The sequence below is a fragment of the Phyllostomus hastatus genome, unplaced genomic scaffold (assembly GCF_019186645.2).
Source record: "Phyllostomus hastatus isolate PE091 unplaced genomic scaffold, TTU_PhHast_1.1 phas_scaffold_93, whole genome shotgun sequence".
Taxonomy (NCBI): Eukaryota; Metazoa; Chordata; class Mammalia; order Chiroptera; family Phyllostomidae; genus Phyllostomus; species Phyllostomus hastatus.
In genome coordinates, this window is record NW_025334042.1 from 5,543,866 (window position 1) to 5,562,280 (window position 18,415).

General features: G+C 39.1%; 1 protein-coding gene across 1 annotated transcript in view; it reads right to left on the reverse strand.

Annotated features, from left to right (window-relative positions):
• Positions 1–2,704: 2,704 nt before the first annotated feature.
• Positions 2,705–18,415, reverse strand: part of LOC123812723 (RAB3A interacting protein) — a 51,007-nt gene continuing 35,296 nt past the window's right edge. Inside the window, exons 6-12 of the mRNA XM_045829555.1 lie at positions 16,839–16,916; positions 15,303–15,506; positions 12,793–12,921; positions 11,485–11,597; positions 7,954–8,053; positions 7,798–7,867; positions 2,705–3,059 (exon numbers count right to left, since the gene is read on the reverse strand). Coding sequence (XP_045685511.1) covers positions 2,977–3,059; positions 7,798–7,867; positions 7,954–8,053; positions 11,485–11,597; positions 12,793–12,921; positions 15,303–15,506; positions 16,839–16,916 — 777 coding nt within the window. The 3' untranslated portion in view covers positions 2,705–2,976. The remainder of the gene's footprint in view (positions 3,060–7,797; positions 7,868–7,953; positions 8,054–11,484; positions 11,598–12,792; positions 12,922–15,302; positions 15,507–16,838; positions 16,917–18,415) is intronic.

An 18,415-nucleotide genomic window follows, 5' to 3' on the forward strand; every position in this document is an offset into this window, starting at 1 on the left:
CCATGATAAACCTGCCCCAAATTTTTGTGTACTTTGTTAATCTTTTCAAAGTTGTCTCACAGCTTCGTTGACCCTCTATTGCAATCATTTTCTCAGCTTCTGCTCATCTCCTTTATCTTGTTCTTTTATAACTTCTTCAACAGAACACTTAACTCATTTTTAAAATGTAAATAAAGATTTAAGACTATAAAGTTTCCCTTGAACCATTATTTACTCTGTACCCTATATTGTGATATTCACTATTAGTCAGCCCTTAGCATTTTAAAATTTATTTCTATTTCCAACATTTATTACTACTATCTTCTTAAGTCTCCTTGGTGAACTCACCATCTCTACCTCTAATAATACCTTTGTCTTGTGTACTTTGTCTGGTAATAGTATAACCACACAAGCTTTCTTTTGTTATTTTCCTGGTAACTAGTTTTTTCAATTACGGTATATATTCAACATATTTTAGTTCCAGGTGTATGGCATAGTGGGTACACATTTACATAATTTCGAAGCGATCCCCCAGAAGTCTAGTACCCACCTGACACACAGTTATCACAGTATTGTCAACGATATTCCCTGTGCTGCATTTTACTGTTTTGTCTCCCCGTGACTATTTTATAACTACCACTTTGTACTTCTTAATCCCTTCACCTTTTTATCCTCCTGATATTTTTCTATTCTTTTTAAACATTTTCATGTCATTATGCCTTGTCTATAAATATACCTTAACCCAATTTGACTATCTTCTCACTGGTGAGTTTATCTCACCATCTTAAAGTACTTTAAAAAATGTTTTTAAACAGCTCTGAGATATAATCCACATACCATAGAAATCCCCTTTTAAGGTGTACAATTCAGTGGTTAAATCATCTTTTTATTTCTGTGTCACACTATTTTTCTTTTCTGTCTTTTTCCTTCTGACAAGAACTTGATCTTCATGTTCTCTGGTCCCCTACTACTCCCATGTGTTGAAATTATAAAGTTATTGATATGCTTTACTTTCTTTAGTCCTACATTTATTCTTTTCAAAGTTATCAACAAACTTCCCCTAAGTATCTGATTACTCTTCTTCTCAAATCTCTTGTAGCATCTCCTGAATTCATTTATCTTTATATTTAAGTGCTTTCTCCAAAGGTGCTTTTAATTTCCACCTTTGTTGGAAAATCTTCTGAAGCTTTGAATGTCTGAGAACATTTTTATTGTGCCCTTCCATTAAAATAACTATTTACCAGGACATAAAATTCTAGGTTCAAAGTTCTTTTCGTGTTCAATTTCAGATTCTTGACCTGAGTATGGTAATCACTGTTTCTACCGTATCATTCTCAAATGTCCTTTTGTCAGTGGACTCCCATCCATCCTGGTAACCGAGTCTTGTATAGGTTAAGGCTGACTGAGCCTTTGAGACAGGACTGAACACAATGCCATCTTCAGAAAACCTGCTCTCTCATTCACTGCTGCTGTGAATATCAATTGGTTCATCTCTTCTGGAGGGCAACTGGGCAATAGAAATCAAAAGTTTTAAAATACACATACACCTTGTTTGACCCAACACTTTTACTGCTAGGCATCTACATGAAGGAAATAACCCAACAATGTTCAAAGTATATACATAAAGATACTCATCATCACAAAAGTATGATGTGAAAAAAAATTTAAACAACTTACTCTCCAAACAAAATTAAATTATATTAACATCCTGCCCTGCCTGGTGTGGCTCAGTTGGTTGGAGCACTGCCCTGTAAACCGAAAGGTCATGGGTCTGATTCACGGTCAGGACACAGGCCTAGGGTGCGCGTTTGGTCGTCAGTGGGGGCATATACAAGAGTCAAACAATTGATGTTTCCCTCTCAAATCCCTGCTTCTCTCCCTTTCTCCCTCCCTCACATCCCCTCTTTCTAGAATCAATAAGCATGTCATCAAGTGATAAAAAATTATCCCATAATCAAAACCTTAGAGTGATCAAGATGTGTAGAAAAATACTTAAATTTTTAAAGTAAGAAAGTCTGCTTTTAGTTTCAGAATTATGTATGAAACATCTGAAAGCTGAAAGGCTATTATTCTTTAAAAATATTAACAGTAGCTTTCTTCAGATGGAGACATTCATTTGTCATTTCTTCCTTGTCCTTTTCTATACTTAACAACATTTCTACCATGAAACACTTTGCTTTTATAACTAATTTTAATAAACAGTTTCTCCACATGATGTCAGTTTTACAATTTGGAACTTACGGATTGGTCCATATACCAATCTGTGGTCCATGTACGCTCTGCATGTACCATTCTTTCACCCACACTCCTTCGAAGCTCCTTGAGATACATCAAATTCCTTATTTATCTTTATATTCTTTCAATGCCTATTACAGTGCTCAACATATATAAAGTATGAATATATTACATCAGGATGTTCAAGAATGCATTTCTGGGATAAAATGTGACTATCCTCTATCTAACTAATTACCAAATAAAGGGATTCTTTAAATTATAAAGAACAGAATGATTAAAACAGTAACTTTCAGACTTTTAAACAGCAGAATTCTCCTTAAATAAAAGTTTTTTTTTAAATCCCAATATATAAAATGGACATTCTAGTGGAGAGACAGAGGCTGACCCTATCCACTCAGCTTTCTTCCTTGCCTCCCACAGGCTGCTGATGTAATACATTCAGCTGACCCCATGTGCTACGTCAGAGCTAGAAGAGAAAAGCAAAAACACATTCGATCTAATATTTATTTATTTAGCTTTTCTTTTTGCAACTATAAATTACAATCACTAGTACACCTGTAGTTTTTTCTAGTGTTCAACTAAAGAATAAGCAAAAACAGCATAGGTCAGTTTAAAAGAAATCACAGTACTTCTTGGTGTAAATTGCAAAAGAGGGAGGAAGTCTTGGGCCCAGACCTTGGAAATAAATATCAAGTAACCATAAAAATATTCAGCCATCTTCCAGGTTTTCAAGGAGGTTCGTGCATGGTCCCAGCCAGAGGGTCAGAGCTCCTCTTTGAAATATCCCAGCTTTGCCAGTGACATCTCTTTTCTCAGCTGCATAACTTCCCAAAACATGTGATCAACTGTACAAACAGGAAAGAGAGAAACATAAATTATAAAATACCATCTGAATTATTTTTACCATGTTTCAGTGATAATCTAAGATTACCTGGAAAGCCATTTGGCATTTCCTAATGACATACCCAAAGCCTAGACATTCTACTGCTATTTCACACACACTTTTTCATGTACTTGTGAGTATCCCAGTTTTAAATAAGCAGTAGTCACCATTCTGCCACAGTTATTTGTTAGATACATCAGTGACCACCACATTAGCCCAACAGAAGGGAGACGTTTCTGTGTCCTGAGTAAAGAGCAATGCTGCTGCCTTTGTAAGCAATTACACTCAACGCTCAATTATGCACAAGTTGTTATCTAGCTTCTACATCTTCTTGCTCTAGTTACTACATCTTGGCCATTGCACTTTTCATTAATAATTACAAAGAGTGAAAAGGAAAACAAGAGACAGTCCAGAGAACTCAGTAACATTTTTGTGCCTAATAGGGAAAGTTTTATATATAGTTCAAATTAGAAATAAAAACAAATGTAGAGGATGACCTGTAAATTTCCATTTCTCTACATTTGTAAGCCCCCTCTGTGAGTACAAAAGAGATGTCTCTACAGACTTCCAGTCAAGATGGCAGCGTAGGCAGACAAGGCATGCCTCTGCCCACAACCTCAACAAAATCACAACTAAAATATAGAACCACCATCACTCAGAGCCGTCAGAAATCAAGCTGAATGGGAGTCATCTGACAACTATGGAATTAAAGAAATCACATCCATCCAGACTAGTAGAAGAACTGCAGATGCAGAATAGGCCAGTCCCACATCCACGTGCGGCTGATAAAAATTCAGGAAGGATATCTCAGGAGAGAGGAGTCCCTACCCCATACCAGGACCCCCAGACCAGGGTTCCAGCACTAGGAAGATAAATCCCCACAACTTCTGGCTGCAAAAACCAGTGGGGATTGCGTCGGTAGAGGAAACTTCTGGAGCCCCAAGCAGTGCTTCTTAAAGAACCTACACACAGACTCACCTACTCAGACTTACTCCCTCTGGACTTCAGCACCAGGGTAGCAGCTTGAAAGGCACCAGTGGCATATAGGGAAGAACTGAAGTGTCTGGCATCAAGGCAAGGAGAGGCCATTGTCCCTTCTCTAAACCCTCCCCGCACAGAGACACAGAGCCTGTAGGATGGTGCCATATCTGGGTCTCCATCAACCTGGCTAACACTGTTTGACCCACCCTGGAGATCTCTAGAGACTCTGTCTCACCCAACTTATAGGCCCATCCAAGGTGATTTTCCATACCAACGGCTGGTCTTGGCTCATGCTGCACAACTTCTGAAATCCTATCAAACAAGCAACAGCTGGACTCAGTGAGCTCCAGGCCTGGCACTAGTGGCAGCCAGCCTAGATTCACAGCTTGCCTTTGCCTGGGCATCTCCAAACCCAGCACAAGCAGCAGCCATCTCAGACTGCTTTACGGCTCAGGCAGGGTGGCCCCGAAAAAACACAGGTCATGGCTGACCATAGTCTGCACCACCCGGTAAACCCCAGGGCCAGCATACCCAGTGGACTGTTACAGACCACATCAGAGCACCACCACCCTACTCCTGCACAGGTGATATTCCATGTAGGGTGGAGGCTGGTGGTCAGTAATCACAGCCAGTCCTTGCAGCTCACTGGCCTGGGTAAATCCCTCCCGTTGATCTGCCAACAGCAACCAAGGCTCAACTACAGGAGGAGGGTGTACTCAGCCCACACGAAGAGGACACCTTGAGTACACAGCTTAGGTGACAGGGGAGGCTGTGCCATTGGACCCTACAGGACACCTACTACATTAGGCCACACTACCAAGACATGGACTCAAAGCAGCTCTACCTAATACATAGAAACAAACATAGGCAGGCTGTCAAAACAAGAAGACAAAGAAACGTGGCTCAAATGAAATAGCAGGTCAAAACCCCATAAAAGAGCTAAGAAATGGAGATAAGCAATCTGTCAGATGCAGAGTTCAAAACACTGGTTACAGGGATGCTCAAGGAACTTAGTGAGGACCTCAACAGCATAAAAAAGACCCAGTGAGAAATGAACAATACACTAATTGAAATAAAGAACAATTTACAGGGAAGCAATGGTAGAGTGGGTGAAGCCAAGAATCAAATCAATGATTTGGAACATAAGGAACAAAAAACCAAACAAACAAAAACAAAAAAAACAACCAATCAGAATAGGAAGAAAAAGGAATCCCCCCCGCAAAAATGAAGATAATGTAAGCAGCCTGGTGGGACAACTTTAAGCACTCTAACATTCACTTCATAGGGGTGCCAGAAGAAGAAGAGAAAGAGCAAGAAATTGGAAATCTATTTCAGAAAATAATGAAAGAAAAATTCCCTAAATTGGTGAAGGACATAGACATGCAAGTCCAGGAAGCTCAGAGAGTCCCAAACGAGGTGGATGGAAAGAGGCCCACACCAAGACACATCATAATTAAAATGCCAAAGGTTAAAGATAAAGAGAGAAGCTTGAAAGCAGCGAGAGAAAAGGAGTTAGTTACTTAGAGGGGAGTTCTTATAAGACTGTCAGCTGATTTCTCAAAAGAAACTTTGCAGGCTAGCAGGGATTGGCAAGAAATATTCAAAGTGATGAAAAGCAGGGACCTACAGCCAAAACTGCTCACCCACCAAAGCTATAATTTAGAATCGAAGGGCAGATAAAGAGCTTCCCAGACAAGAAAAATCTAAAGGCCTTCATTATCACCAAGCCATTATTATATGAAATGTTGAAGGGATTTATTTAAGAAAATGAAGATGATCAAAACTATGAACAATAATGTGGCAAAAATACATTTGGAAAACCAAATGAATCTGAAAAACAAAATAAGCAAACAAGAACTGAGACAGAATCATGGATACAGAGAGCATCTTGATGGCTGCCAGATGTGAGAGGAATGTGTAGAATTGGGTGAGGGGATTAAGAAGTAGAAATAGGTAGTTACAGAATAGCCATGGGGATGTAAAGTACAGTACAGGAAATGAAGTAGTCAAATAACTTATAGGCATGACCCATGGACATGAACAACGGTGGGGAGATTGCCTGAGTGAAGGGTGGTAAAGGCGGGGGGAATCAGGACAACTCTAATAGCATAATCAGTAAAATATAATTTAAAACATTACAAAAAGAGATGGCTCTATATTTCAGACAATAAAATGTCTTCATCTGACATAGGATCAGATTTAGTTCTTGACCAGGAGAGATTTTGTCCAGGGGCTCACTGGAAATTTCTGGAGACATTTTTCATCCCTGGGATCTAGTGAGTGACGCCCAGGGATACTGTTAAACATCCTACAATGTAAAAGACAGTCCCCCACAAGAAGGTATATCCAGCTTAAAATGTTAAACAGTACAAAGGTTGAGAAACCTTGCTTTCAGTTTAGCTGCCCTGAATTCTTTTGGGCACAAGCACAGAGAATAAACAGAAAAAGTCACAGAGATTTTCTTATAAATAATATTTATTTACTACAAACCCACACAGTATATGATGTGCATCTAATACTGTCAAGTGAAAGAGTGATGGAAACCAGAGAACAAATTACTTTTATCATCAACACCTGACCATCAGTCATGACTCTTTCTATTTACATAAAGTAAATTATCTCTCAGCCTTCTTTCCCTACAAAAACATCATTCTAATAAGGAGAAAAAAATATGCGTGTCACTTTAACATAACAAAAATCATCTGTCCTCCAGCTTAAATCATATTATCCACCAACAGGATTCAAAAAGACTTCAATTTTATTAGAGTCATAGAAAGCATTGTGCAGTTTAAAGAAAGACTATGTTTATGCTACACAACTTCTGAAATTCAACATTAATTAGCAACAGGTTTCACCTTCATTCTTCTACCTGTGTTCACTCTACCGGAGCCCGAGAAATGTTAAACTAAGTTTTTATGGGCATGACTAACTTTTCCACAGAATTAAGATTCACTGCTTTATCTGACTGAAAGACACAAGGCTTCTATTAGTTTTTAAGTATAAGAATAAAAAAAAAGAACATTTTCAGTGTCTCAAAAAATGTATGAACAGGAAAACTCCCCACAACTTCAAACACAAAACCGGCACGGACCTGCCCCTGCCCAGCGTCTGTCACTTCTGTTCCGAAACAGCCACCTGCGCTCCAGCAGCACTGCCCTGGTGCACGCAGCCACACCTGCTTTGTGCCCGGGACCGAGACACTCGGCTACGGCAACACCCGCGTGAGGGTGGTTCTCCTGCACATGCCACCTGCGTGTGTCTGCTGATTTACAACACAGCAACCTTCACTCCACGCAGGATTATACCATGTCACGGCTGCTCACTGACTCTCACGTGAAGGTAGAAAATACAGAAAAGCATTGTTAGCTCCTGTGGTTTTCACCAAGTGGAATAAATCCGACCGTGTCTACAGCTTACTCATTTTTATCTCCTCAGGAGTAAATTCAACGAGCTCTGTTCTCACTGCACACTTATCATCTGGTTTATCGTATACCTCTTAAGAGTTAAAGCTGATTCTGCTTAAAACTCAGAATCACAGTAAAATGAGGCAAGTATGAAGATTAAACACAATGTTTTAAAAGAGATATTTGCTTCCAAATTCTGCACACATTTTATTAGAACTATAAAAGGGACTCGATATAACTAGACCAACAATAAAGTTTATTTAAGCATCACTGAACTTTTACGCAGATGTGTTATGAGGCACTGAGAACACTCACCATCCTGCTGTTTCACAAGTCCCTGCTGAATGTAGCGAATGTACGTAAAAAAGTTACACACAGATGTGATCTAGGGCGGAAGGAGAAAATGTCATCAGTAATTACATGTCTTATGTAACAATAAACTTTATTAAAATCCGTGATTAAGTTACTTACCCTGTATCTACAAAAAGGAGAAATATAATAATAATTGCTTGAGTCTCCTAATTTAATTCTGTGTTTACAGGACTTACTCTGGCCAGTGAGAGCACATTTTCTGCAAAATAATGATAAATTTCAGTTTTTTTAAATTAAAGGCATTTTTCTCTACCTTCTGTACAAGCTGAAGACAACCAGTATTTGAGACCCTGCTCTGTGCCAGGCCGCTGCTCTAGATGCTGGGCTACCATGATGGAAAAGACAGAGTCCCTCCCTTTTTGGGGTTACCAGTCTAACGTGAGCTTAACAGCATAACCTTAAATGTGGTTCTAGAAATAGAAACTAAGTGTTTTAAATACACATCCTGTCCTGGAGCAAATACACCCATGAGTGATCTGGTACAGGAAAGCTCCTCGGCTTTCCAGGACTTCGACTCCTTCCTGGGTCGGAGAAAGCCTAATGGTGATTATCGAGTCTCAAAACATGTTACCAACAGCTTTCAGGCTAGTAGTTTCCAGATAAGGTACTTTTTTGGTGTGGTCGGTTGGTTTACACGCATTTAATGTGGTACCTAGGCCTGAGAAATACAAAGGAATAAGCCACCTTACAAAAATACCAAATCTTAACAGTTATAGAAAGGGTAGACTACATTTCAATATACCATCCTTTCTATTTACATACTATAAAAATCTAAAATTTGGTATAAGGGCCTTCTGGTTGGAATTAGGCTATAAGCCTCTTGAGAACAGGGACTGGGCTGTATTCACCTTAAATGTCTGGCACCAAGCGTGTTCCTGGTTGTCGGTGCACAGAGACTACCTGTCACTCACTCTACCGCTCAGGACGAAGCTGGCTTGTGTACCAGGCTGGGCTTGCAGCAGCCCAGCTGCTACCCGGGGCAGTCAGGAGCCTGGCTGAATACAACTACCACTCCTGATCAATGCAAAATTACTGCAATTCTAAGTAAAATAAAGTGGCCAATAGCGTTTTATATGACATCACAAATTAAATAATTTAAAAAATTAAATGAACATTAAATTCCCACTAACAAGAAATGACACAATTATGCCTCCATATTAAGAAAACACAGAAAATGTGTATTTAACACAGGATAATTTTGGAGATGGCCATTCTAATCACAAAATAATTTTTGTCTTTTCAAAGAAATTTTGCTTCATTGTTTCTTTATTAGCGAATTCCTTTAATGATCTATAACAGTATTTTTCAAACACACTAAACTACTAGCTCAGGAAAGATAGATCAAGAAATTTAGAGAACAAGTGTTGGAAGTCTTTAGAATTTCCAAAAGTATAATTTTATACAAGAAAAAAATAGGACCATCAAACTGATAAAAATCCATTTATACACTATCCTTCTAGAAACAGATCATACCTGTTTGTCTACTATTTTGCCTAATTTTGAAAGGATCTGCTAAAGTGATTTTAAGTATCAATTTTTTAAATAAAAAGTATTGAAGTTCTCTCATTTTTAAAGCCATCTGAAAACTGTCACCACCAACGTATTTCAGGTGAGCTAGGAGCTGATGCTGAGTCCTCTGACCTCCGATCCCACTGTTCTGTCTGCACTCCACACCACCTCCGAGTCTGCCGTCAGCTCCAGCACTGGTACCGAGCTTTCAAACCCTTGCTTGCCATTTTTACTTGGGACGTCAAAATGTATAAATCCAGACCTATCATCTTCCCAAAAGCAGAGCCCCTCCCATTAATTTCCAAATGCCACATCATTCTCCTATTCAGTCATCATTAACTTCTTTGTCTATGACCAGGCCTCCACTCAAACCTAATGGTCCCCTAAGTTTTCTTCAGATCCGTCCCATCTTCCCTCCACACACACTTGCCACCCTCTGAACGCACCGCGCTTCCTTGTTTCTAGGCTTTTGGTCATATCTGCTCTTTTTCTATCCAAACCCCACCCATGCTTCAAAACCCCAGGTCAAATTTGGTCCCCACCACTGGACTATCATCCTCAAAATTCCTGTAGCACTCCGCCATTCCTTAGAGATTATCTTCCTAACCTAGTCCACGGCAGCCTTGCCAGAGCCATGCTTCATTCCACATTTCGAAAAAGAGGACGACATCATCCTAAAGTGTATTTTCCACACAATATGCACTTAAAACAAAAACTGGGTTTCTGGCCCTCTTCCCACAAACACAATATCCTTAAACTATGTAAACTGTTCCCTGACCCTAGTCTATATAATTATTTTACTAAGATACTATACAAATCCACTTTAACTGATACTCATTTGTCGTCATATATTTGCACATGTCTATGTGATACATTATGCAAGCACGAATTTAAAATTTTACGATTAAAAACTACTATATGCTATATTTAAAATAAGGTATAACACAAATCTTAAAAGCATGAACACTGCTGGCATTAATGATCAGGATAAAAATACATGCATGTCTGTGGAGTAGAATGTAAGAATGTGAACACCTTGCCCAACCTCAGAGGCCACTGTGCTACAGGTGCTTCACTAGAGTGTAGACAGGACACAACTCTAGGTGGGGTATGTGGCCCACACAGCACACATGTGACTAGGCCCCTCCACAAATGATTACCCAAATAACAACACTATCTGATCCTACTGAGAACATAATTTGCATTAGCAGGGAAGGGGAAAGGTCAGACAACTCCCACAACAGGCTTTATAACATAGACCTTTAGTGACTCTCACTCAGCCTTTTCCTCTTCTGTCTTCAAACTGACCCAGACAAGAGTCACTTGCTGCCCTCTACGAGCTATCTTGGGCTTTCCAGCCCCCTATATTAATCTAGTTCTAAACCACCAAGTAAGCAGCTTCCTCAACATCTTTCCTAGTCCCTTTTTAACCAGCTGTGCCAAAGGCTTTAGGTACTCTTGATTTCAATCTTTCTTCCTCCTAGATCTGGATGGGAAAGAGCCTGCCCCGCTACGAGAATGCGGAAGTCTTACCTCTGAAGTTCACAACTGCCAAACATCTCTCACACACGAAGACAGAACCGATCATTTCCCCAAGTGAGAATCCTTTATTATGACAGTATGAAAGGAGAAGGCTACTTAAGTCTTTCACTACCTAAGTTTTTTTGGTACCTGTCTTCATGCTTGATAAGACTTGGTCTAAATCACTGTCTTCCCAACTAATTTTGCTGGTGACCCCTGGGAACAGACATTTTACACAGAAACTGAGGACGCACAATTATACATATATGTGTAACAAACAAAAATTCTGCTTAGGACCCACTGAAGTGACTATGACCAACCAATGGGTCACCACACGTGGTTCAAAGGAAGAGTCTCTAACTCCTGGACTGCCTGGATCCCTAACATGCACGGACGTTTCTGTAATTAAAAGGGCTCCCTTTTGACTCTAATTTGAAACACTACGTCCCACACTGTCTGGAGATTTGTGCCTGAGTGGCCTAGGCTCCATACAGAAAACCAACAGAAATTTAATGACATTTAAAACTGGGAAAACTAATTACAACACATAAACATTTAAAAACTCAGTATCTTCCACAAGACGTGGTTCTGAAAACGTACTTGGGTCCTCCACATTCGACTGCAGAAGCTTTCACGAACCGAACAGGCTGCAATCCCACTGGCTCAATGCTTAGAGTATTGTTTTCCACAGCCTCCAAAACAGCTGAAGCCAACTTAAAAAAAAAGTATTAGACACTGTGCTGGTAGAAAAATACCAAATTTGTATTCTACAGTGAACCAATTTTTAACATTCTTTCCCCGAGCTCCACTGGCTTGGCCTTAGCCAATGGGGGAAAAAAGAAACCATGTAATCTTGATTTGAATTCTTTTACGATTCAAACATTGTTAAGAAAGGCAATTCAGTTACAGCTAAATAACTTTTCTCATTACCTGGAAGAGAATTAAAGGCATTAATTCCAATCTCAGTTCAAGCTTACCCACAATTAACATACACTGTTAGTGCAACTTCAAAATAAGTATTTTAATGCCTTATTTTGTTAAATATATGCAATATGTTTAATACTGGTCATTCATAACAACAATATATACTATTTATAGCTATGTATTTTCTGAACTTCCATTTATGTGTACAAAAGAATGAACAGAATTATTAAATATTAAATGCCCAGATGGAGATGGTAGTAACTAATAAACAACAGATGAAATGGGCAGACTACTTCGGTCTGGCAAAATTACTAATACTGAATGGCCTGCCGAAAATCAGGCACAGAGCTACAGTGAATAACATATTACGTATCAAAAGTGTTTTACTGCTCATCTTAACTTCTCCTTACAAGTAATGTTATCATTAAACCCTCTAAAGACTTAGCAAAAGACTTTTAGGCTTAACTATCTTAAACCCTGATTGACAGGATATTTACAGAAAAACCTTCCACATGTAAGAGCAAATGAAGATCATGACCTTTTTACGTATCTATTTAATTCACCTCCTTTAACAACCCTATGACATAGGCAAGGAAGACCTTTCCCCTCATTTTCAAGATGAGGAAACTAAATATAAGTTTTTATTACGTACAGATACACCCAACAACACCTTAGAGCGTAGTATGGCCCTTGCACGGCGCCCCGGACTGAGCATCAAGAACACACCCCGCCCTCAACACAGAGTGAAGCCTGCGCTCCAGCGCAGTGCGCACTGCTGTGTGATTGGCCCTGCGCTCACAAAAAAAAGATGTTCAGTCCCCGAATGCCAAGAAATGATGATCCTCGTATGGAACAGGGGAAATGGTAAACATGACATTTTACAATAACTTATTTATGTAAGAGATATTAAAATATATAACATGATTTAGTAAAAGGTATAGAAGCAACTCTAAAGCATTTTTATTAAAAAAGTTTTGTAGTTACCTCACTTTTTGAGAATGTTAAACATGGAAATATATCTTCCTGATAGATTTTGTCTAAGAAAGGACATGTTCTGTCCATTGTGGGATCATCCTTCCAAGATCTGAATTCATTATACAGAGATAAGTCAGCCTGACAAACCAAAACAAAACAAAAAAAAACACAAAAATAACTTTTTAAAAAGTATGAATATAAAATTATAAACATTACTGAAAAAGAAATACTCTTCATTTAAAATAATAAACTGAACCATTCTTAATTAGTTGTAATACCTGGTGACAATTTTTCTTTTAAAAAATTCAAACTTCCAAATGATTCATCAGCCCTGTTCAATGTACCCACCACGGTATCTAATGATGCAACCCTCATCCCTCCCCAAAGTTAACGTGGCGTGCCTCTTAAGACACATGTGCACACTGTTCTGAATATAAAAAATGATGACAAGTCTTTAGTGAAAGTAATAAAAAATTAATTTGGACCTAAGTTAAATAAAGTATTTGAAAAAACTGAGACTGACTAAATTGTAAAACCAAAAGTTTGGGGTAAAAATGACACTAATTGTTCTATTATTACCTGAAGGCATTTTCAAAGGAATTTCCAAAATGTTTATTGTATAAGCAGCAAAACTTGAAAGAAGCACACATATAAGCCTCCTAAATTGATTATCTTAAAATATAATACTGATTTAGATATCTTTTGGCACATGAACACCCAGTAACCACCAACTGAATTATCAACAGTAATCCAGGCTGGCACCAGCCTTCTTATTCGCTCTGCCAGTTGTCCCTCTCTTTCCCTCGTCCCTTTTAACTAATTTAAGTGTTCTTCCCTACAGATGTCCTAGCCGAGCTCAGTGCCACCTGTCAACATACAAGGCTGCACTGTACGTACACCCAGACACCCAGAGTAATGTCCCTCATCCGCCTTCAGCTCTGAGGCCCTCTTATTCAGAAGCCCTGGGTACATTCTCAATGAGGCATTGACCACAGCTACGGCCTCTAGGATAGCTTAATCAAGTGTGCAGGTATTCTACATGAAAGTAACAAAAGGCTGAGTGTATCCAACCTTTCCTACAGACTTGCTTACAGAGAGAAAGTAAGTTGTCCAAGGCTACAGAGCAAGAAGCTCGTCCAGTTCAAATGCACACCTAAGTGACTGGATCTCAAAGCCTTGCAGAAGACCCGTGGGTGTGCATGCACTCTCGCATGTTTTAAATGTTGCAAATGTTATGGCTGAATGCCTGCACCACATTTTCTACAGAAATACGAATGTGTTTCATTTTCTTTTGGGTTATTATATCTTTTATTAAAACACACGTCAAATTTATGTCTTTCTTTTGTCTAATAAAACTTTTTGACACATTTTCCACAAAATAGAATACAGTATATAGCTGCAAAGCTGAAAGTTATTAAAGTTAAGTGCTGCCTATTCATATTTTAGGGGATTTCATTAACTAAAAGTGAACCTTTAAAATGTTCCAGGAGAAAACATTACAACTTTGTTAGTGTAAACAATAGGAAAAAAGGTACATAATTACACACACTGAGAAACCATCATGAAAATACAAGCTGTATCAAGCCATTAAAAATGTTAAATTCAAAGAAATGAAAATGACTAAAAAAGTTTCTTAAATATTTAACAGAACCAATGTAAATTTTGTATTTTGTCACATTCAGATCTGACCAAGTATTGAACTTCTCTCTTGCAGCATCTTTTATGGTAACTAAACAAGATGTAATTCAATTAAAACAGTAATGACCTTGGTTATTCAGTTTACTAAAGTCCTGGCCTCCATGTAAAAATTTAACTGAATGAGCACAGATGGCCTCTTAAAGATTAATGGACTTGACTTCGGCAATGTAAAATAGAGCTTTTAAGAAAAAACAAGGGAGGGCTGCTCCACAAATTACTGATTAATCCCCTTGGAAATGCATTCTCATCACATGCAATGATTAAGTAAAAAATATTTTACAATTATATAATTTTTACTCAAAATAGCTCTATATTATCTGTTATCATTGTAGTTTTTAAAATAATAAGTCTTCCATTAATTCTATTTTTTGTTGCTTAATTATCTAAATTAGCTCTAAGACTCCCTGTACGCTGACTCCTTTAACTCTCCTCCTCCCAGAATTTAAGCAACACACTGTTCTTCAAGGAATCACCTTATGTTCACACATTTGCTACACTCCCACTTTGTCAGAGCACCCGAGCAGTAATGTTAACTAGCAGGATCAGTAAAGCCACCCGCTCTCCTTTACACAAAACACGACAATTTGCTCCCTAAATGAAATAGCGAGATCAAGAAACTTACCAAGTTTCCAGGAGATACTCCAGGGTCAGTCAGGTAGAGAACGGAACTGAAGAATCCCTGAAAGCAGCCAGCTCTAGATTAAGCCTCCCCCATCTTAATATTGCTAAAAATTTTGCTGGCAAAAATCATAACTGACACCTCAGTGATGAGAATAAATAAGTATCAACAGAGTCAGAGGGGACAGTCCTTGAGGAGTTACCTCTTTGCAGTCTTTTACAATTGGCTGCATCACATTGAGCTCCTGATGACTGCCACTCATAGCACTGCTTGTACTTTTATTTCTGGTATGCCCCTTTCTAAAAGGGGTCTTTCCTCCTGGCAGAGGCTCTTGCGTAGGTGAGGTTGGAGAGCTGGACAATACAAGCGTCTTCAGTGCAGCTACTTCAGCCTGAAGTACATCAATCTTGAGAAGCAATCAACACCGTCACATATACTATATACAGTACTGACCAATGCAGCTAAAGGTGAGCAATTTTGTCAAAACACTTTCAAAGATAAAATATAAGTCTGATTTGTATTTTCTGTGGACTAATAAAAGCAAAGTAAAACTAACTTTTCTGATATTTCCACACAGTGGATTCAGCTGCTATTCACAATGTCTAGTGAAATTTAAAAATTATCAAACTGACTAACATTTTATTTATGTGAATTTTCAAAATCTCCCCAATATAAGAGATGATCATTAGATATAGTTTATTTCTAATATAGTAAACTCTAACATTTCAGTAGCTTTTTTAGTGAAGAGAATAAATATTAACTTTAAAATGTGATTATACAATCCTTTTGATAATACATGTGATTCACATGCCTTCAAATCATCTGGTTCTAATGTAAATGGACACCATATGTTCACTATTAATTTTATCTACATAGTAGCTATTTTCTCCTTTATAGTTTCCAAATCTTCTAAAGTAAGCACCATGTGTGCAATCAGAACAAAACCCACTGTTATGGTATCTTTAAGACAGTAATCACTGGGCAACAGGAAGAAGGTCAACCTGGCAGCCGCCACGGCGGGGCTCCTGGCAGTCCGATGGCTGCAAAGGGCAGCCCGGCCTGTGGTGCTGCTGAGTGACTGACCGCCTCCCACTTTACCAGGACGTGATCCAGGGTCCTATCCCAAATGCCAGAAGAGTGAGCTGCCGCAGCCAGGGAGCACAATATGTGGGTGGGAGTCTACGAGCAGCACGTGCATGATGGATGGCATAGGGTAAGGTGACTACCCAGCTCTGCGACCACTCACAGCACCAGAGGGATCCACGGGATGACTGGGACCACCCAGACCTCAGGGTTGAGCTGGGGTGGACCGATTCACTGGGACCTAGATGGACATCAGGAACAGCGTAGACACATCCACCACACCTGTTTCTTGGAATCTCATGTGTAAGCACCTCCTCAGCTTTGCAGCCTTCATGCTATTCATGTCATAGGTTGGGGAGACAACCCCTCCTATGTGCCTGTGGGGCTGAGGCAGTATGCTCACAGTAATCTGCACCTGGGAGGAGGCGGCGATCCCACCCAAGAACCTGCACAGGTGCTTCACTAGGAAATCTGGGGAGACCTCATGGGCTTTGTGCCCCATAACTGGCTTCCTCATTCTCAGAGATATAACCTTAATCTAACCCCTGATAAAACTTAGTGCTGTGGTTAAAAAATATATAGTATTCACTAATTTCTTACTTTGTAAGAAAACAAAGTAATTGTTTGTATACAATTAAAAACCGTAAAAACTTACTTTTCCTTGTGCTTCTTTCAGCTGCTTTTCTGCTGTCGCCTGCTTGACATTCGCTTCTCGCACCATCTTATGAGCTTCCTAGAAAAGTTAACATCTCAAAGTTTGGAAACAAAATATTTAGCACTTATTTTCAAAAATCTCTTAATAAGTGACTAAAGCAAAGATATACTACCAAAATTTAGCCTGAAAATAAGTATTCAGTGTCAACTACTGAAACTCCTGTCAGCAGGGAGATGACCTATCAGAAATTAGGAGCAGGCACTTTTTAGCACCGACAACCACTGAGGAGCCTCACAGGTGCCGTCGCTCCGACCGCGGTTGCAGGGAGGACTGCAAATGTGATGGAGGAAAATGCATGCTGCGTATGTTAAACCCAGCTTCTGTGTGATTAGGTTTTTATAATTTGATCACTATATAGACGTGTATATATGTCCACTATATATACATATAAACACACTCGTCTTAGTCACAGCACAGACATACAGACAGGACAAGTAACAGTGAAACGTCACAGTACTGCAGTTTACAGAAATGACAGCTGAGAAATCTTGGCTTTCAATTTTTTAAAAAAGAAGAGTCACAAATGATATGAAGTAATGATTTTCTACAGAGTAATCTAAAAAGATAAATCAGTTTACCTTTCAACAGAGTCTTAATTTTTTAGTACCACAAATATGAAACTCCAGGTATTAATTCTCTTTTATTCATATGATATTTATTCATCAAACATTTATTTGCACCATCCCTGCGAGGTGCTGTGCCAGGTGCTCACAATATATTAGGAAAAAAGACAAGGTCCCTGCTCTTAAGGAGCATATATCCTGACTACATTCCAGTTATTAAAATATCTGAGCAAGAATTCTGGATTTTATTCTAAGTGCAGTATGAAGTCTTACAGTTTTCTAAGAAAGAGAGGGATATGACTGAACTTGTATTTTAATTTTTATTTACTGATTTTAGAGAGAGAAAGAGAGAAGGGGAGGGGGAGACAGAAAGGGGGGCAGGAGCGAGACACAGAGAGAGAGAAGCATTGATTTGTTGTTCCACTTATTTATGCATTCATTGGTTGATTCTTGTATGTGCCCTGACCAGGGATCAGATGATACTCTAACCAACTGAGCTACCCAGCCAGGGCTGAACTTGTATTTTTGAAAAATTGCTCTGCTGTACATAACAGCCCCTATAAAAGGATTAAAGATAGACTGGAACAGTACATAGGGTGCTCGAGGTAATCCCCTGGGATGTAATAATATATACTTGGGAACTTCAATTTGCAGTTTATGAGAAAGAAGAAAGGGAGGAAGCAGGGAAGGAAGGAAGGAAACTAGCTTCAGAGATATCTAATAAATATCTTGACAGTGCCACCCTCACTAGGTCTGTCAACTGTTCAGTGGCAAAGCGGGAGAGTGGAAGTCCTGCACCTCCGAGTTAGACCGCGGCACTCCCATTTGTTCACTTGCTTTTACGGTACTGCAGGGAGCTGCAGTTTATATTGGGTTGGCCAGAAAGTCCATCACATTTTTTCCTTAGTGGCTCTAATAGAGCTTAGTTGTCTTTAACTTCATTCAAACCAATTT